The following is a 19,591-nucleotide window of genomic DNA, read 5'->3' on the forward strand; positions in this document are numbered from 1 at the left end:
TTCTTTGTGAATCCTGAGCTTGGTGGAGGGCCATCCTTTTATAATATCCAAAGGCAGAACAGCGCCCATTTGCCAAGACCGGAATGACCTGTGCGTGTTGGTGACGTCGATGAAAAGGTGAAGGCTGAGTAGGGTGGTGTGTCAAATTGACCTCCAATGTTGGAACCGAATTTCAAAATATGTCCCCGGCGTGTAAGCATTCGCCGACAACAACACCCGTTCTGTCAGCTCGCATCAATTGCGCTTTCCATCTATGCAGCCTGCACCACCACGCTCTAAGCTTCGCCCTTTGTCTGGGAATTGTAGCTGCTTATAAGGGGTACCCTTACTCAAGTCTTACAAACAATTTCTTGCCCTCACATGCTTGCACGCCGAGAAAGATGAGATTTTTACCAGGCAAGTCCCTCAAAATTTGAATTGCGCTGTGTAACGGTGGAACCAGGATAATCTGACGAGGTTGGTAACAGAAAAATTCGACAGTTTGAAGGAGTCTAAGGATCTGAAGGTCCAGGTCACTGTTCCACGCCAACGGCAACACGTTGCGTGGCCACCGAACAATAAAGGCCACCAGAGGCCACCCAGCGCCACGTAAGACATTTGCATAAAGAGTCGTCCCAAATGATGTGGCATAAGTACGAGGTTGCGCAAAGCCTCTCTTCATCTGGAGCTCGCAATTCCCAGTGAGAATTGCAACCACCGCTCGCATAACCATGACCCAACGCGGAAACCGCTCAGGTATACGAAACAGAAACCCAACGAAACTGGGCTCCTCGGGCGATTCGAAACCTCCGGATCTTCGAGACCTTGCGGAATCCCTTCACAGGAAAATCATGGCCGACTGCTCTGAAGGTGAAGATCCAGATTCGATGTTCAGGAAACGTCATGCAACGCCTCCTACCCCTCACTTCGAAGCAGACATTTCGCCTCAATTACAATCATCCGCGGGATACTCTGCCCAGGCGACATCTTTCCAATCGCATACCCGCGGCCGAACAGACGAAAGGGATTTATTTGCCAACGTGAAGACGCGTTCTAAGAGTCCCGTTTACCAAGTGCCATCCGTGAAGGAATGGACACCAATACAGCTGTCCTCAGCGCCCTCTCGATTTCGCCCGCTGAAAGATCTTGTTCCTGGTGCCCTCTCAGAGACCTACACTGCCCGCCATTGCGTTCTACGACAGAATTTCGTTGTCAAGGTTGTTGACCTTAGGAGCTTCGTCGATCACAACAGTGGCATATGGCCGGTTCATGCAGAGATTCAAGCTCTGCGAAGGATTCAACGCTTCGGCAAGTCGGGCCTCCAGCAACTTTCCATGTTTCCCTTTTATCCCGACATTTGGTGCTCTAATGACGCTTACCTTTATTTTCTCCTCGTAAGTGGCATAATACTCTCTTGTATCTGTGTTGAGATACCTTTTTCAGGAACGGTATCCCTATCGGCTTCGCCAGTTCGAGAATAGCATGCCAGTGGACGAGATGCTTCTTGGGTCTATCATATTCAGCATTGTGAGCGACGTTTCACGCCTCATTGGAATCGTATTCAAGCGAACTGTTTTGCTAGGGAACCGGTCTGCAAGAGCTGCACAACATGGGCATAATCCACACAAATGTCAGTCTGGATAGTGTTTTTGTCGACGCCAATGGACACTGCGTTATTGGGGAATTTGGGGAGAGCATCGTCCTTCCTACCTCAAAACACTTGCGAGGCGCGAAATTAACGATTGAGGGAGAAACTCAGTTCTCCACTAATCTCTACACGGCTCCTGAACTCTTGGGAGGTTCTACAGGTTACCTCTTCGACGAAAGCGTGGATTATTGGTCCTTGGGCCTGACGATCGTCACTCTGGTCATCGGCGAAAAAAACCTTACTGGCTTGAAGGAAACATTCCTTAACGAGGTCCTCCAGATGGATGAAATTGTGCGAGAAATGCGAATCAGCCTTTGTCCTCAAAGTATAGTCGAAGTCGTATCTTTGGTTTGCATCCATTTGTCATTTCTTCCGACTGGCGTCTTCTGATGTTGATTTCTCTGAAGCTCTGCCAAGTTGATCCGGGTCTACGTTTGGGGGACAGGAATATTCTAAGCCTTTGCCGGATGTATGGATGGTGTCAACAGTGAGTTTTTTTTTCAAATTGATCACCCCCTGTGATGTCGCTTCGTGTGTACTAGTTTCTTACATCATGTCATGCAGGGATAGCGAAGCTCTGCTCTGGGTCAAACCTCAACTTCCTCACCCTCGAAAGCGCACCTCTCATCGCAACCAGGATGTGTCTGAACGATTGAATAATCCCGCGGAAGCTCTCGAACTTTTTGAACACTTTAAGAATGCCGTCGACTTGTGGATGCCCAAAGATGAGAATGGCCAGTTCCTCTCGGCCTTTGAGTACCTTCCTTGATTGGCGCCCTTTCACTCCTGGATTTCCGATGTATATATTTGCCGTGCACTACCCCGTAGCAGCCCGTAGCTGGTATCAGATAATGTTATTGCACCCTTGCGTCCGCCAGTAGCCTTTCATCCACCGTGTCCTCTGCCTCCTCCCATAAATTCATGTCCTCAGCCAGTTCCAAACGCACGTTGCCTTCAGTTACGTGGGGAAAAATATAACCATCCTCCTTCAAAAGCTTTATAGCTTCCATAACCCACACTTGGCAGTCCCAAGATAAATCATACTTCACAATATGAACCTCTCTGAGTTTTTCCTTGACTGCCTGAAGCGATCCCTCTGGCAGATTTCCGACGTGGCATCCACCACGATAAGAGGAAATCTTGTCCAGTGGGGTCCGAAAGTTGAATTCTGGTACGTAGGTATATGAATCTGTATTCCCTCGAACTTCAAAGATGTGAATTGTGGATGGGGAGGCAAGGGCAACGAGTCTCCAGTGCTCCGTCCTTCTCGGGTGTCCCTTGAGCTCAAATTGGGCGACGAGAAAGGGTAGCAAGGAGTCGGAATGGGACATGGCGTGAGCTATATGAAAGTCTCGTTAGATGCAAGATGAAGACAGAGAGGCAACTCACTTATGTTGGAAGCGGAGCTTGAGGGGAGCCGGTTGGAACATTGGGGGCAACGGGCCTTAAATATATAAATTGTCTTGGTCAACCAGGGCGCGGAGCCACGGGACTGGAAGACGGAAAACCCCGCCTCCAAATTGTGGGGGAACAAGTTCCGCTGAGCTCAAGGGTTCGACAGATCCATGTTCAGGAGACAAGACTGGAGACGAACGTAGCGCGCGTTTGTGTTCGGCTGTTGACGCGTTCACAAATTTCATAGGGACCCTTACAAATGCTTTGTAGACGCTCCCTGCAACACTTTTCCGCGTCTTTAGCTCAGTCAAGGAGGCCGTTTACATCATCGGTCTCGGCGGCCTCCAAGCCATCTACCTTTGGAACAGAGTCGCCAGAGGGACGGGCCGGACGTAGTAAAGAGGAAGTTGAGGCTTTTCGACGGCAGCGGAAAACAGAGTGGAAACGACGGCAAGGAGTCAGTACCATGCATCCCTATGCTCAATTCTTATTCTAATCGATTTTTCAGGGTCAGACTTTTCTTGACAATGTCATAGTCACCGTTCGTGCTGGTATGTGGTTTGCCTTTCAACTCAAACTGGCCTCACCCTGGATTTATAGGAAACGGAGGGGCTGGGTGCGCTGCATTTCATCGAGAGAAATTCAAGCCATTTGGACCTCCGTCAGGCGGGGATGGTGGACGCGGAGGAGACGTGTATATATTTCCTACACCTCATCTCACAACACTATCCTCGATACCAAAGAAAATACGTGGTGAAAATGGCGGGAACGGACAAGGAACGTGGCAAAACGGGAAGGCTGGCACACCACTGGTCATAAAAGTGCCTCTAGGGACCATTGTTCGAGAACTCCTCAGAGAAGACCCCAGACGAGCCAAGGATGAGTGGGAGGCAGAGGAGGAATCGCTGGAAGGATTGTCACCTTCAGAGCGGCGAGGAAAGATGCGCGAAAAGAGATGGGTCCATTACCCCCAGGCTACTGAAGCAAACATTGAACGGGACTCTTTCAAGGACGCCGAGGCTGTTTTGCTGAAATCGGAGAGAGAACGACGGCTTGCCAGGCGAAAGCGGGTGTTGGAACAACCTATCTACCTGGACCTGGACCAAGAGGAGTCGCTTCAACGGCCTGTGGACGCCCCATTGGGCATCAAACAACGGGAACCACTCGGCCATCTCGTAGCAGGTGGAGGCCTTGGCGGACTGGGAAACCCACATTTTACAACGACCGACAATCGTTCTCCCAAATTCGCAACACGCGGGCAGGAGGGGGAGCGCATCACATTGTCGCTGGAGCTCAAACTTCTGGCTGATGTTGGTCTGGTGGGGATGCCCAACGCGGGTAAAAGCACACTACTCCGCGCTCTTACCGGCGGGAGAGCGAAGAGCGAAATTGCTGGGTACGCTTTCACGACGTTGAACCCTATCGTGGGTATCGTTCGCGTCGCAGAAGATGGAACCTTTGAAGGCAGCGTTACAGGTCAATCTATACACGATGAAACTTGGAAAGAAGAGCAAATCGAGCGGGAACGCCTAGAAAGCGGCGCGTACGCCAATGCTCTTACACGTAACCAAACTCTGGGCTCTCAAGATGACATTTCTCAGACCAGGATTCGTCATGGCCACCACTTTGATCTTTTTGAGTCCTTCCGCTTCACCATTGCCGATAATCCAGGTCTCATCTCGCGTGCGTCGGAAAACGTGGGTCTAGGCCACGCTTTCCTTCGGTCGATGGAACGCTCTCTGGCTCTCGTTTATGTTGTGGATTTGTCTGCACCAAATCCCTGGGATGAACTCCGCGTTCTGTTTGAAGAGCTTGAGAAGTACCAACCTGGGATGAGCTCGAAGGCACGGATGGTGGTCGCCAATAAAGCTGATCTTTTGGCTGGAGATGAAGATCCCGCTGCGGTCGAGGAAGCGAAGGATAAATTGAAGCGCTTGGAAGAGTTCGTCGAGGCAGAGATGGTCCTTCCAGACGGTCGCAAACTGTCGGTCATTCCGACTTCGGCCAAGTTTAGCCAAAATCTAAACAAGGTGGTGACCCTGATGCAGGAGTATGTGGAAGAAGCGAGAACACAGTTGGAGAAACAAACGTCATAGAGGTACCTGGTCCTCAATTGCATCAGCTGGAGAAGTTGTTTCATGGCTAATTCCCTACTTAGCTGCCGAACTCATGTTCGCCACCTTATAATCCACGACTGGACATGCAATCAACCGTCGATAACGGAGTACATATCCAATCACACCATCGTTGATTGCCACACCACCTTGTAATCGATCTAAATCTATTACTCCAGTCTCATGTCATAAGTGTTTGCGGTCTGGCGAAAGTCTCACACAACGTTCATTGGCGTCTCCAGATCTTTGCGTTGGCTTTAAGAACTGTCTAGAGACCATGCGGCGACCTTGAGGTGTCCACTTGATCCAGTTAGACTGCAAGCCTTGTTCTTGTAGAATGTGCATTGTCGATCGACGTCAGTCCGTTCGGACCGACCTTCAAAGTGTGCCACAGCCTTCGAATCAAACATGCGTGCAGCGATGTCAAAGCGTTGGCTAGACGCCCTCCACGGACTTACGGTCTTTGTGGACAAAATAATTCTGTAGGTCCAAGTTTTTCCAGGATCTGATATTTCCTTAAAAGTGGATGGCAAATTCAAAGGTTCGCTCGCCTCTTCCATCCTCGACTAGCCCTTCTTTAACTCCACTCAAAGTGCGAGGAGGCCAGCGCGCATGGATGGCGAGTTGACCGGTATAACTTTCAAGCTTCATCACTCCTTGTCCTTCGGAATGCTTAAATAGATACCCCTACCGGGATGATGCACAGACGTAATTCAAGCAAGGGTTCTGTCCTGAAGAAGATAATTACCCCGTAAGTCCGTTAAACGTTTAGAGGTCACAGCTCCCTGAGGTGATATCGTTGACTAACGCGCCAGCTTATGTTGTCAACATCGGCGATTTGACGGTGCGTTGGATAGCAGCAGATTAATGTATACAAAAAGGTACTACACGCAGTCTGCCCTCACTGCCACCCGCTAAAGTACGGAATTTGGGTGCATGCCTTTACATGACTTTCAACGAACTGTGTTCAGCTTGCCGCAACGCCAGATTGGTACCTCCTTCTAGATTCATCCAAAAGGCATCCCATGTGGATTTCACGCGGCATCTGGTTAATAGCCCGCAGGGTCAACTAATCATTCGCACAAGCGGGAGCGCTGCGTTTCTGGCTCAGTTCATTATCCTGCCCGAGAATTGTCTGGATAATCTGGCAATATGATGGACGTATGACGTCCTGTCGAATTGTTCTTCCCAGTTGAAGTTAATCGTCTCATCAGGGCATTTGACAGGTACCCCCATTGAGTCGTGGATCTTGGCGCCTCCTGCCGCCGGGAGAACGACTGGGGGTACATATCATAAGGTGATGAGGTCAATCGTCCCTCAGGTTAATACGCACCATCAAAGAAACGAGAATACTGATATCATTTCTCCTGGCATGCTGTTAACATCATTTAGAGATTGACCGCAGCAGTAGTAGTCAACGATTTCTATCGAAGGCGGCGAAAACGTGCAATTATTTTAGGATCTTCGGCACGCCTTGTCTTGTGACCAACAACACCTGGATAGTCTTTGCCGTTTCCACCACGATTTTGAGCGCGCCAATGGGGCCCGGCTCCTTGATCGAGTATCTAACTGGTTTCGACCTTGCTGATAGTGCGGAGCAGATGAGCGGCATCTATAATTTTGAATGCTTAACAAAGTCCGATGAACAAAAACAGGACTTGAAATTTAAATCGCATTCCGTGGCAAGATTTAACCACGAGAACAGCACCTTCTCGATTCAATTGTCGTACAGATGTGTCTTCAGCATTTGTTCTACGACGTCGACGACAAGTTGGCGGCCAAATTCATTAATATCCTCTGAAATGTGTGCGCAAAACGGCAATCTCGAGGACCGGACCGAACTGATCAGATGACAACACGGAAAGGAAAAAGGGAATGCATTACATAATCTGATTTGGCAGCAACAAACCGACCGTGCATTCTTCTGGCTAATGCGCCAATCCGCCCCTATCTCATGGACCTTGGAATCCTTGTGACTATCCTGCATTTATTCTCAGGCCGAAGAAGAGTCAGTAAACTTTTGATGCAGGTGTGATACACGGATCCCAAAATGATCGCACAACTCCCCAGAATCCTCTACAGTGGATATTCAATTTGGCTGGAAGGGTTCGCCGCCAATTCGCCACCTTCTTTACCATCGTGATGAGGAGTCGCGTGCGTTCGTCAAACTGGTACGAATCCTAGTTTGATGAGCAAAAAAAGGCCCGAGAATCTGTGAGCGGGAAATATAGATTGTTCAATTCTTGCCAAGTCCGCTGCATGAGGTACTCTCCATAAAGTTGACCAAGAGCATTTAGAGAACGGGAACGCTCGGACGCACGGGCTTTCATGGCAGAGGGAGTCTCTAATCACGGAAGATGGTGGGAGGGATGGCCAACCCGCAGGCAGTAAAACGTCACTGTTCATGGAACGAGACCCCCTAAGAGACAAAGATGGCGACGCAGCCCGTCCGTGGACCAGTGTTCCATAGCGCCAATCTCGTCTATCTTGACCGTAGAGATACCGCCTACAATCATTGCCTCGAAACTGTCCATTGTCATCCCCGGAATCGGTCTGATAAAATCTGTCAGATATCAGTATCCACGACGTCACTTCCCATATCTCACGGCAATCCCTTTTTCCGATTCCAGCATAGGTATGCCAGGGGCGATGGCGTCCAGTTCTGGTTGTCGTCTTCGCGCACAACTCGCATGTCGACTTCAAGATTCCACCATCGCCTTGCAGTTCCTGACGACGTGTGAGGTAACCAGCTCAGAATCGCTCGAAGATGTTTCTAGATTAGATTCGAAAGTTGCTCTTCGTGGACTGACCAGTGACAGAAATGATTTCGGCGTTTTCCGGAGCGGGTCAACGCGCTTTGTTCCAACTTTGTTCTCTGATCTCCATCCCGCGATCTCGTCCATGTTTTGCAAACGCTCTCAAACCGGCCCTGCTCAAGACTGAAAAAATTCAACAGGTGTACAAGGGCCGCCTCGCTTCAAGAAATATCTTGTGGACATGGCGTCGCGAAAGCCAGGTTGAGAAGACCATTGAAAGTGATCTCCATATTTCAGCCCTCAACAAGCCCTCAAATTCTCAAGCTCCAAGCCGTGTACGAATGGCAGTCAAGCCATCATTGGATTGGTGTCACCGTCTGGAAAGTGTCCGTCCAATTTTAGCATGTAGGCTCCACAACCTCACACTTGAACTCCGTGGCAGGATCACATGCCACCTTATCTGGGGCGTCCATAAGCGACGATTCGAAGACAAAAAAACCCTGTCAAGTCTTTTTTTTAGAACCAGTGGGCACCCGAATAGGCGATTGATATATGGTTTAATAGCGCTGTCGACGACACCGATTTGAAAGATACAAACGCTATCACCTACCATGCGTCTACATCACATTGGAATGATTTCGATTTCTGACCGGGCGGTTTTTATTTCCCCAGCAGTCAGAAAAATTGAAGGTCGACCGACTTTTTTCGCTCTTCAAATATGTGCTAGATAAAAGTATTTTCTCCCCCTCTTGGACTTCCAAGTGCGGCTCACATTCACTGTGGAAAGGCGGCATACTTCGGCATTCTAGAAACATCTCAACACCGTCTTAATCCCTCCAGCATCATCAAGACACCTCGTGGTCCGACGAGAACATGATAACCATTTTCGAGATCCGCTTGTGTCGACTCGGAGATTCCGAGTCTGCACTGCAATAGCTACAATGAATGGATCATCAAGCAGGATCGTAACCCGGCGGCCATGATGCGTTTGAATTTTTATCTATCTTTTGTGTGTACCAGCTTAACGGACTGCACGTACAGCGTGAACTCGCCACGACTCGGAGCGTCTCGCTTGTAATCCACGCCATTGTCCTCGCTCTGGAGAAGACAAGAGAGTGAATTGGGCGGTAGAGGATATATCGCAAGGGTCAGGCCTAGGTGGGATTGTGAAAGTCGAGGTTCTTCTGCCGTAACGGCCGAGCTCGGGCTGCCAGACTTCCGAAAAACCGAAAACGCATCCATGATTGTTCTTTCTTTTGTGAACTTGAGCCTTTTGTTTCTTCTTCACAATTGGAATTGAGTGACCGTCAGTAATAATTAATAAACGATCAAATCATCCCGTTAATATCGAATACTAGGCTAGCGGTACCGGCACAGTTAGCTTTTATATTCCATTCAACATGCAACGTATATGTAGCCTTCGCATTGATACCAAGCATATTGAAGCGTGAACTTGCATTTACTTGCATCTAGTTTCGTTATGTCTATTTCTGAAGCAACGCCACATTATTACGATCGTGATTCGTGAACAGTCAGATACTGATGCCATAAAACGCCTCTGATCCATCTCACTCCGAGTCGTGCTCAGGGTCCGTCATTATATTGAAAAAAATTCCACTGGCATTGTTCCAAAATGTCAAGTTTTATTCATGGTAGTATTTATTCACCACCCCTTACTTTATCTATCGAAAGGAAAACTTAGATTCAGAAGTGTGTCCCCCTGTGGCGGGACAGTGTCCGTTTCTTTCTAGTGCGGTGCAACGACCTTGACGTTTTGCGCACTTATGATTTGACAGGCGTCAGCCATGTCTCCGAGTCGAAATTTATTTCGTTTGAGGAAAGTATGCCTCACACACGTTGCTACGTGTCGTTTTCTGTTTTTTCCCTCCCCAGTTCTCCAAGTCGTTAAGCTTGTACGATGGCGACGTGAGATTTGATTGGTTCAAGGGCCCTTGTCCTCCTTTTAGTTCGCTAGACGCCGACTCGGAGGTGAAGCCTACGATCATCACAAAAATATCAGGTACGCGGGAAGATATCGCCAATCGCTCACTTTCTGAAATGACATTCAGGTTTAACCACCTCAAATGTACAAATTGCGAGGGATTATACACGGCTAGGCGATGACTAGTCTTGACCGTCCCGCGGCTGCGATCAGACGCGTTTTCGGGTTGGTATAGATTAATGTCGTAACGGTAGAGGTCACCGTTAATTGTGCTTGAAATGAACGGGACGAAGGAGCGCCCGCAGTATGTGATCGAGACCTGTTTAAGCGAGAATGTGGGGTGCTGGTAGCCACGCGGTGACTGGGCGTTGGGTGTGTTGTACGCCTATTAAACCGTCGCACTTGCAGAAGTCGAAATAGAAGGTGTAATTGCGCGCTCGGGGAATGCGGTGTCCTTTTCGTAGAGGTGATGGAGGGGCGGCCAGTGGGTGCGGTCACACCCGGGCGTTCTGGGGACACCAGGCTCCGCGGTCATCGTCCTTGGTGGTAACAGCGTTCCACTGATACAATGACATTCGCGTACCTTCATTTTGTGATTTGTGGTATGTACTGAGTGAGAGTGCAGTATACAACGTCACCCCCAAAAAATTCGAAATTGACTTGTAAGGCATGGAATCGATTCAGTAGTAGAGAATGTAAGAAATGACTGGGGAGGGCAACGGACCGTATGAATATGGGTAATTCGGAGCGAGCGCACCATGTTTTGGGTGATGGTTTACTGAATTCCGTGATCGACACTTGTAACTTGTAACAAGATCGAAGCAACCGCGTTTTTCTTGACAAGTTCGCGTGTCTGCTCGAGGCAACTGAAAACAATGTTTAACCTCATCTGCATGATTAGGATACATACAGGCTACTCACGTTCTGGGGGTCGGCGGTCCGGATCGAAGGGCGCTGTGGGGCTTTATTTAATTGCGCAAAGTGCCGATAAGGTGTTGTCTGTATGGGCAAAGAAGGGTGTCATGTCGAGAAAAGAATCGCAGGGCCGCATCATGATTTTCGGTGTGCTTCGAAGTTCTTTCCGTGTCTGTGCTTACCCGGGCTTACCCTGTTCTAGGGGGAGGAAGCGATTGCGAAGTGCCTGGGACCTGTGACAACCCTAATGAACCGCGATATGTGGACGGAGGAGACGATGAGAAACGGGGTTGTATTGTTTTTTCGCAGGCCTGCCTGGGCAATCGATTCAATTCGATATATGACGCAAACGAGTGACTGTGATTTGGCTGGAATGAGCGGATGTGCCTGTTGCGGTAAAAGGTCGATAAACGTTTCCAGCTTGGACGTTGTTTTTTGAATGGAGGAATTGACGGAAGCAAATGGGCCGCGGCAGAAACTGAATCGGGACTGAATCGGGTTGTTTATGTCAGTTGTGAGGATCAGGGACGGGATTTTAGTACAAGATTCTGAGGGAATTTTCATTCTGGTGAATCTGTGCTAACCCAATGAGATTCGTTGGCTGCATCCGACTCGGATGATAGTCGACACTCTCTCCTACTTATTATTCACATCCTATGCTCACCGTCCCTCCCAACTACCACCATAATGGATATCAACCCTAGCCAACTCCCTTTACCGTCCTCCTCAACGGGCCCGTGCGTTCATCTCCATGTGCTCATCATTTCTCTTCAACTGATCTTCACACTTTAGACAAATACGGTCACGTATCACCGTCGTATGCGCAGAGGTACGCGCGCTGCCCCACATTCACGTACTTTATTGCTTAGCTTCCTAACAACCAGTGCAAACGCCTTAAACTGAAATGCGACAGAAGAACTCCCTGTGGGAGCTGTACAAAACGCGACACTGTCGCAAGGTGTATATACTCCCCAGCAGCCGCAGAGAAAGTGTATGCACAAGTCCGTCCTTGTCTCTATCACCGCTGACTTGGTCAACAGCGACCTTCACTCACTGAACAATCGCCTCATCCAAGTCGAGTCGGCCCTTGCAATCATGACAGCTGGGCAGACGATACCTGCGTTCCAGTCTTCTTACCACTTCTCACACCCGTCATCGAGCTCGTCCTGCGCCCAACCACTCCCCGCCTCTTCCACAGGGGGGTCGCACCACCACCATCATCACCACAATGCGGCGCCCTACTCCTCAGAAAACGACTCTCTCGCGTTGTCTGCGGAGGATTTGGCCATCTGGCTAGAAGATCTTGATCTAGGCGTCTCGCAATCCACTGCCTCTTTGCAAGTGCCCCAGTCGGACATGCAGAATTCGGGCTTTATCAAGTTGGAGCCATCTCCGACCGAGATGGAATTAATCCAGCCCCACTATGGTATGATTACCCTTGACACGAGCAGCGCACAGAGATCTGTGCAACCCTCTCGCTCATCATCCCCATTCAAACCAGACGCTCAGCAGCAACAACAATTCTTCCTCCCGCCCCTAAGTATATACCATTCCGCTCCTGCCATCGTTCCTTCAAGTCCATCCGTCATGTCATCTTCCTCGTACCCACAACCATCGACCCCCGCGTATACTTTCCCCCAATCATCTCAGTACAGCCACCCACAGATAACGTCCGCCCTCCTCTCTCAATTACCTTCATTCTCCCACTGCACAAAACTTCTCCGGAACGCTGAAGAAGTGTTCAGCATGCGTCCCATCCCTTTCAATACCACAAAAGGGGGCTGGAAGGCGTTCAAAAGAAAATGTCTGGCTGTCTTGTCTGGACCACTTGCATCCCAGCACGAGCGTGATGCAGCCAGGCAGCAGAGGGAATCGCGGAAAGCAAAAGCGATTTATTACCATGGCGGTCAGGCTCAGCCTGGGGATGACATGGATGGAATTGGTGGTGTGTGGAACAAAGACGGAGGGGGCGAAACGTCTCTTTCTTTCTTTGGTTGCATGTGTGCTGTTTTAGCTGTTGGCGCTCATGCAGCACCCAGTAGAAGTGGGGAAAACTCGACAAACACACCTGCGTTTTTGTACGCACTCTCCCAACAAGCGTTGGGGGTGTGGGAGACTCATGCGGCTGGTGCTGGTGCTGGGGTCGAGGAGCCGGAAAGGATGGATTTCCTTTTGGCGTCGTTGGTGAGCACAGTTTATGTGCTTTACTCCCGTTCTACTTTATCCTCCTCTTCTTCAAGTGGAGAGGAGGATGGAGGAGACACGGGGGCTGTTGTTTCCCCTCTTGTGGGGAAGATGTATAATGTTGCGAGGTATATGGGTCTTGGAAGAGACGTTGGGAGGCGGAAATCAGCCAAAAGTAAGGGCCGAGGAAGAGAAAGGGAACGGGAGGAGATGAGGCGGATGATTTGGTGGGATGTTCTGTTTTATGACTTGTAGGTCTCTTTCTTGCTTTCCTCCTGGCAGCCTGTCAACTGGTCCATAGGTTCACGTCGGACATCTTGGGTCAGCCTCCCTTGGCGCCTTCGTTCACGTATACCACAAAACTGCCAGAATGTGCTTCGGCTGAGGAAGACGAGGAGAGCGAACATGACAGTCATGATGATGATGACGACGCTGAGTCGGGTTCTGCTTCGAGTAGTGAAATGTATTTTGGTGTTCGATGCCGGTATGTTATTTCATTATTGCAATTAAAATAGCCCACTCTAACCCCTTGCCAGGCTCACACAACTGGCGCAGATGATCAAGCAGCGTACGGCTACCCCCGATTGTTGTTGCGGGTATACACTGGACCAAGCAGCCAACTTGGACTCAGAGATCAGACGGTTCATCGATAGGCTACCCGCCGCTTTGCGGTTGTCAACATCTGGTCTTGCTGCTAAGGGATCGGAGGATTCCCCAATGATTCTGGACTCCCCTCCTCCTCTCCAGCCAGAGAAGATCGACAAAGAGAAAACGACGCTGCTGGTGCAAAGCGCGGAACTAGCGATAATGGCCAATGTGTTGGTTTGGAAGATCTACGTACCTTTCCTTCGCCCAACTTCGTCCTCATCGCCATCCTCTTCATCATCGCAACCAAAGTCTTTAGGCGCTTGGAGCTCTGCTTCTCAAGCATGTGTGTCGGCCGCGCAGGAGATCTTAAGTGCTGCCAAAGTCTTGCTGAACACGAATTACAGCGTCATCCCTACCATCTTCGACTTTTACCCTTTGAATAAGGTTGTGTTTGACGCTACCGTTGTCTGCGCACACGCCAGCTTGACGACGAAGGTCAATGACAAGGATCTGGAGGCACAATTTGCAGAGGGGTTGGAGTGTGCTTCGAAGTTGAACGGAAAGTCTGAGTGGCGGAAGACGGTTCTTGGTGCGTTGAATAAGCGGTTGGCTGCGGGGAATCAAGGGAGGGGCATTGCTGCGTCTTCTTTGAAGAGGAAGCGTAGTCAGCATGAGCATGGGCCTCGTTCGATGGGCTCTGGGCAGGGCGGAGATAGCATTCCACCACCTAGTGGGTTTGACGCACCACTGTATCAAGGCTTTGAACTACATCCCTCAGCTACGTTCCCTTCGCCACACCAGTCACCGCCTAGTACCCAGAGGGGTAGAGAGTCGTTGCCGTCTCCACCTACGTCGCGTGCTTCCGGTTCGGCACAAAGCAAGACCAGCACTGGGGGGAAGGATAAGAAGCATGCAAAGAAGACTCATTCCTCCTATCCGGTTGTGGGGATTCGTGCGAGGCTTAAGGAGAGTGGGCCTCTTGTCCCAAAACACAAGACGGCGTCTGAAACGACGATGGACGGTGGTAGAGAGAGGGGCAAGATGCAAGCTCCGCCTCCGTTGATGACGTCCATTCCGAGGATGATGTCGAGGGAATGCTCTGCTGCTAATATGTATCCACCACCCCAGCAATCACCCGTGCATTCAAAGTCGTCCATGCTCACCATGAGCACCACTGACGCGTACCGATCGCGCTCTTCGTCGCTTAGCCATGTTCATGCAGGTGTTGAACCCTCGTCGCAACAATCCCATTCTCTAGATTACTTGCCGTTCGGCGAATATAGGATGCGTGAACAACAGCAAATGTCATCGCCCGTTTCGTATAATAGTTCGCCCCAGATGTTCAGTCATCCACACCCACAACAACCCCATCAACAGCAAGTGCAGACATCATTGTTTGATCTCGGACCACCCCCGCCACATGGCTATGATCAACGTTCCTTCGATCGTGTTCAAGCTTCTGTAGATTCTGCGGCTTCTTACGCGTCTACCGGGGCGTCTAGTCCGTGCGCGAATCCAAGTCACTCCTCTGCCAGCTCACCGTATACGTCGTCAAGTGGTAGTGTTGGTGGTCAGCCACCAACGCCAACGTTGACGTATGGCACAACAACGGCTGGGTCACATCATCGGAACCCTTCTGCGTTTGCTCACCCATCTGCAACGACGACGAGTTCGACTAGCGCTTCGAGTCCTGCGGGTTATATCCACTTTGATGAAGGGTCGTCTGGGTCGGGACTGTCCATGGCTGGACTGCAGGCTACGATTGAGCAAGCTACTGCCATCTCGTCGTCTGTTCCTAGCACGCCTGCCGCATACGAACGACAGGCCAATTCCATGTATGACGCGAAACCGCCCATGGATGCGCTTTTGCCACCTCATGCGTATGAGTCGCTTCATTCGCATCAGATTCATCAACAAGAACAGTTTCATCGCGGCCCCGGTGACGCATTACAACTACCACCACCTGCATATTCCGATCCTCATGGTCACCCCCATCATCGTATGACTTCTGTAGAGGGAGAGCAACCCACTCAGACTTGGCCTGGGCCACCTGCTTCATCGCAGGCGGCGACTGGCCAGCCCTTCTGGAACGGCTATGCATAAAAAGGCTGTTCTTCAGCTGACTATCTCACATTTTCGTTTTTTTTTTTCGGATTATTTATTTCGTTACGCTGTTAAACTCGCTATCTGGTCGCCTGGCGCTGTCGTTTCATGTTGTCTGTACACTTGTCATCTTTGTATCTACCATCACCTCACCCCATCTATATAGAAAATACATGATCTCTGGACATCCATACATATGATGACAACAACAAGATAAAGAGGGATTTTTTCTTTCTTCCACGAACTTTGTAGAAGGGTTACTGCTTCAACCGCTGGAACACGAGACAGATCCCTACGATAGTAAGGAAAACGATGCCGAAATAAGCCCCCGCCAGCAACCTGCGATGAAAGAGCTTGCGGTTGTAATACCCCAGATGACTTTCGCAATCGTAAAATTCGGGTGAATGTGTCCACCTAGTGGAAAGGACGCGGCCGCGGACAGCTGGCCTTTGACAACCGCCCCACTCTAAACTCAAGTTCTCTCCTTTACTCGTTGATCGTGGTAAGAAACTGTCAGTTTCGCCTGCAGTCATCCACGTTGCCTCCATGTTGAATGGGTATTCCGAGTCTGTGTTTGAACCCGAGTTCGCAGGAGGCTCCTCTGCTTCTTCTTCGTGGTGCGGGTAGAGGGATGCGTTTGTTCGAAGCTTTTCTATGGATGAGTGGAAAGATTTAGGAGAAGGAAGGATAGGGGGAGGGTGGGTTGGAGAGAGGGGACCGATAGTCATTGCTGAGTGCTGGTTTTCTTTCCTTTGGAGGGCACCGAGGGTTAAGGACATAGTTGCCAAGCCCCCTCAGATACGGGTGGGGGAAAGGGTGGGGGAGAGGGGGAGAGGGGGAAATGGAGGGCGTTTCGTCCTTTTGAAGGAACATCTGTCTCGGGGGGTTGCAAGGCGAACTTCTCCTAACATGTGTTGCTGCGTTCTATTTTGGGCTTTGAGCTGCGATTGGGCTCGTTGCCCAATCTCTTGATAGGAATCCGGAGGGTTGTACACTTCGTGCGAAGGCAAGAGGAAAGTTTTCCTAGCTTGCGTTGCTGTCCACTTCCAGCCACGACTTGAACGGCCAGTTCGTTGACGTCGAGGTTGTTTCAACTCCTTGAGAAAGACGTGATTTGGCCAACTTTACACTGAGGAATAAATTCATATTGCGGATAACCCCACGGGTAATCAAAGGCGTTCATATCGACCTTGAGGACTGCCTGAATGATCATGGTTCTGACGATCTACAAGTGAATTTCTGTATAGAAATGAGAAAGATGCCGTATGGCTCACCATTGTGTTTGTGAGGTAAATGTGTGTTGCAGTAGTCCCCCTGCTTCTAACCAGATTGCCTGATAGATGTCGACCTGCCCCTCCTCAAGATCCATTGTTGCATCACTCAGATATGCAGTCTGAAATTTCTTGAGAGCTGGAAGCAGCATGATCAGATAGGATGCAACATCGCAGGCATTCGAGACAGGGGAATTCCGGAGATTGAGGCTAGTAAGGTGAAATCCAACGGGATACTCTCCGTCAGGCTGGGTAGCAAATATCGGGATTTGACGTGCGTCAACACAAAGAGCCAAGTCTTGCAGATTTGGACAGAACTGAATGATGTGCTGCATTCCGATGAATGTGCAATTCGGCTGGTTGTTTAGGACGTAGTCTTCAAAGAAAACGAGTGATCGCAATTGAGGTAATGACTTGGCAAATTCCAAAAGGTCGTTGTCACACAGATCAATAGAAGATGGGTCTATAGTTAAGTCGCGCAAATGCTTGAATGAATGCAAGTGTTTGAGCGCATGAGCATTTATGTTGAAAGATTTGTAGTCCGTCCATAGCCCATAGTCCACATGTAAGCTTTCCAGGCTTGACGCCACGTTGCATGCATAAAGAGCTGAAAAAAGCTTCTCAACATTCCAGTCATTGTGTGAGGTTCGGGTGAGCTCCAATGACCGGCATGTTCTTGACTGTATCCTCATGAGCATCATTTGACAGGCATTGTCAGAATCCGAGCGAATGGCCAGGGAAGTGATGGTCTGGAAACTATTCGTAATTATAGAAGGGGTGCAACCCTCCATCTCCCGTTCTGTGACTGAAAACTTGAGATCTTCGAGCGCAGGGAATGTAGCAATGAGGGATATGATACGGGATGTGAGGAACATGCGAGCAGTGTCCAGTATCTTAGCACCGCGGAGGATCAACAAAAGCTCCAACGACTCAGCCTCCGACCACGATAAAGTGGAGGCAACTCTTTTGAGCATAAAACTTGAAAGATTTGTCGGTGCAGCCTTCTTTAGCACGGCCGTTAGATTCGACCATGAAAACGAGTCCTTCAAGTAGTCAATTTCTATTGTCCTGATATGCGGGCCGATTACGAGGCGAGGAAAAATGGCGAGACCATTGAAGTCGTTGCTGTCCAGTATGACACCTGACAGATTACACAAAAGAGGACCTGGAGATGGTTTTCGTGACAAGATCATGGGTAAAACTTGCCCTTCAAAATAAGTAGAAACCGGAGGCCAGAGTGGAAGAGATCTGACTCTGTGGCAGTATGCATAGATTCTTTCAAAATCAGACGCCGTAAGATTTCTGGTGATTTTCTAAAGTACAATAAATTACACTGCTCTTGAGTTTCAATGATGTTGCTCACAAATTTTTTGTTTTGAATGGCCCAGGAATCCTGTGGGAGACATTTCAATAAAGGAAGGAGGGTGTATTGATCGCGCCAAAGGATGTCCAAGGCCAGGTTTTGAAAAGTGGTACACGTCCTCGCGAGCCGTGCCAGTGATGCCTTCGAAAGACATTGAAAGACGATAGAGAGTACGTCTTGAATCCTTAGGCAGCGATGCATGAATATTCAGAGCTTAGTTCAGAGTGCAACGTTCAACAACGTGCGGGAGGGTCACGTGATAGGTCACCCAAGTTCTCTGCGAATTTCAATGTTCATACAACGTCAACGTTCATGGGGCAAAATGATTGTTTCGGTAGTGTGCTAACTATATAAACCAGCTACCTATATATCTTGATGTGTTACAATCAATCCGATCGATTTTATCTTTCGCGTGTCCTTCAATAATCAAGAAATAAGAACCCACTGGCAAACACCAAACCTACTGTTGCTTCCCACTCTCACCACTCCCACCCCCACTCCCGCTCAGACTGCCAGTACGATGATTTGAGCCCAACAACGACCCTGGCGTCTGATCCTGCCCCATGTTGAATCGATATTCCGCGTTTGAGTCCAAGTTCGCACTGGGAGGCTCCTCGGCTTCTTCGTGTTTTTTCTTCGTGGTGTGAATAGAGGGATGCGTTCGTTCGAAGCTTTTCTATGGATGAGTGGAAATTTTCGAAAGAAGGAAGGATAAGGGGAGGGCGGGTTGGAGAAAGGGGACCGATAGTCATTGTTAAGCGGGTTTTCTTTCCCTTGGAAAGCGCCAAGAACCAAGGACATAGTAGCCAGGTCCCTTCAGATACGGATAGGGGTGGGGGAGAGGAGAAATGGAGGGCGCTTCGTCCTTTTGAAGGAACATCCGTCTCGGGGGTTGCAAGGCGAACTTGTGTTGCTGCGTTCTTTGAGCTGCGATTGGGCTCGTTGTCAATTCCTTGAGAGAGATACGCAGGGTTGTTTCTATGTACACCAACATCCTGGGCTTTGCGCAAACCGACAGAGACGGCAGATTGCATTTGAGTACCACTGGGGTACAAAGCTAACAACTGCGTTTATCAGAGATTATGAAGAGGGGATGATTGGGACTCACAGATAATGTTTGCACCTCGAATAACGTGGCAGAGAGCAAAGTGCTTCGCCGGAGGCGATGTACTAGTTCTGCACATGTAGATGAGTTGCTGGGATGTCAATGATATATGCCTAAAATGGACATACCGTCTCCGAATTCAGCATACTTTCTGCCTGCATTGACCCAACTTCTTGTTTTATCACCATCTTCTCCTCTCCCTCGCTCCTCCTCAGGAAGGACTCGTCA

At 49.6% G+C, this 19,591-nt stretch overlaps 8 protein-coding genes across 8 annotated transcripts; 3 read left to right on the forward strand and 5 right to left on the reverse strand.

Annotated features, from left to right (window-relative positions):
• Positions 1 to 710: 710 nt before the first annotated feature.
• Positions 711 to 2,923, forward strand: LACBIDRAFT_293614 (uncharacterized protein; the record flags this gene model as incomplete). Its single annotated transcript, XM_001878783.1, has 5 exons — positions 711 to 1,373; positions 1,423 to 1,506; positions 1,562 to 1,975; positions 2,035 to 2,114; positions 2,192 to 2,923. 5 exons carry the CDS (start codon positions 711 to 713, stop codon positions 2,394 to 2,396), a joined length of 1,446 nt encoding a protein of 481 aa, XP_001878818.1. The 3' UTR covers positions 2,397 to 2,923.
• Positions 2,924 to 4,194: 1,271 nt separating this feature from the next.
• Positions 4,195 to 4,908, forward strand: LACBIDRAFT_147915 (uncharacterized protein; the record flags this gene model as incomplete). The annotated part of the gene is made up of 2 exons (XM_001878784.1): positions 4,195 to 4,455; positions 4,624 to 4,908. Coding segments are annotated over 2 exons (546 nt in total), but the record flags the coding sequence as incomplete, so codon positions are not given.
• Positions 4,909 to 7,538: 2,630 nt separating this feature from the next.
• On the reverse strand, positions 7,539 to 8,039 carry LACBIDRAFT_325347 (uncharacterized protein; the record flags this gene model as incomplete). The annotated part of the gene is made up of 3 exons (XM_001879001.1): positions 7,539 to 7,689; positions 7,743 to 7,909; positions 7,947 to 8,039. The coding sequence occupies 3 exons, from the start codon at positions 8,037 to 8,039 to the stop codon at positions 7,539 to 7,541; spliced, it is 411 nt and encodes a 136-aa protein (XP_001879036.1).
• Positions 8,040 to 8,708: 669 nt separating this feature from the next.
• LACBIDRAFT_325348 (uncharacterized protein) lies at positions 8,709 to 9,134 on the reverse strand (the record flags this gene model as incomplete). The annotated part of the gene is made up of 2 exons (XM_001879002.1): positions 8,709 to 8,814; positions 8,932 to 9,134. The coding sequence occupies 2 exons, from the start codon at positions 9,132 to 9,134 to the stop codon at positions 8,709 to 8,711; spliced, it is 309 nt and encodes a 102-aa protein (XP_001879037.1).
• A 431-nt stretch (positions 9,135 to 9,565) lies between these two features.
• Positions 9,566 to 10,423, reverse strand: LACBIDRAFT_325349 (uncharacterized protein; the record flags this gene model as incomplete). The annotated part of the gene is made up of 5 exons (XM_001879003.1): positions 9,566 to 9,574; positions 9,749 to 9,888; positions 9,943 to 10,219; positions 10,335 to 10,394; positions 10,418 to 10,423. The coding sequence occupies 5 exons, from the start codon at positions 10,421 to 10,423 to the stop codon at positions 9,566 to 9,568; spliced, it is 492 nt and encodes a 163-aa protein (XP_001879038.1).
• Positions 10,424 to 10,709: 286 nt separating this feature from the next.
• LACBIDRAFT_325350 (uncharacterized protein) lies at positions 10,710 to 15,624 on the forward strand (the record flags this gene model as incomplete). Its single annotated transcript, XM_001878785.1, has 7 exons — positions 10,710 to 10,896; positions 11,195 to 11,256; positions 11,454 to 11,486; positions 11,542 to 11,578; positions 11,663 to 13,108; positions 13,216 to 13,417; positions 13,470 to 15,624. 7 exons carry the CDS (start codon positions 10,710 to 10,712, stop codon positions 15,622 to 15,624), a joined length of 4,122 nt encoding a protein of 1,373 aa, XP_001878820.1.
• Positions 15,625 to 16,894: 1,270 nt separating this feature from the next.
• LACBIDRAFT_325351 (uncharacterized protein) lies at positions 16,895 to 18,412 on the reverse strand (the record flags this gene model as incomplete). The annotated part of the gene is made up of 2 exons (XM_001879004.1): positions 16,895 to 18,060; positions 18,259 to 18,412. The coding sequence occupies 2 exons, from the start codon at positions 18,410 to 18,412 to the stop codon at positions 16,895 to 16,897; spliced, it is 1,320 nt and encodes a 439-aa protein (XP_001879039.1).
• Positions 18,413 to 18,737: 325 nt separating this feature from the next.
• Positions 18,738 to 19,442, reverse strand: LACBIDRAFT_325352 (uncharacterized protein; the record flags this gene model as incomplete). Its single annotated transcript, XM_001879005.1, has 2 exons — positions 18,738 to 19,315; positions 19,367 to 19,442. 2 exons carry the CDS (start codon positions 19,440 to 19,442, stop codon positions 18,738 to 18,740), a joined length of 654 nt encoding a protein of 217 aa, XP_001879040.1.
• Positions 19,443 to 19,591: the final 149 nt, after the last annotated feature.

The sequence above is a fragment of the Laccaria bicolor genome, genomic scaffold, assembly GCF_000143565.1.
Source record: "Laccaria bicolor S238N-H82 LACBIscaffold_7 genomic scaffold, whole genome shotgun sequence".
NCBI lineage: Eukaryota > Fungi > Basidiomycota > Agaricomycetes > Agaricales > Hydnangiaceae > Laccaria > Laccaria bicolor.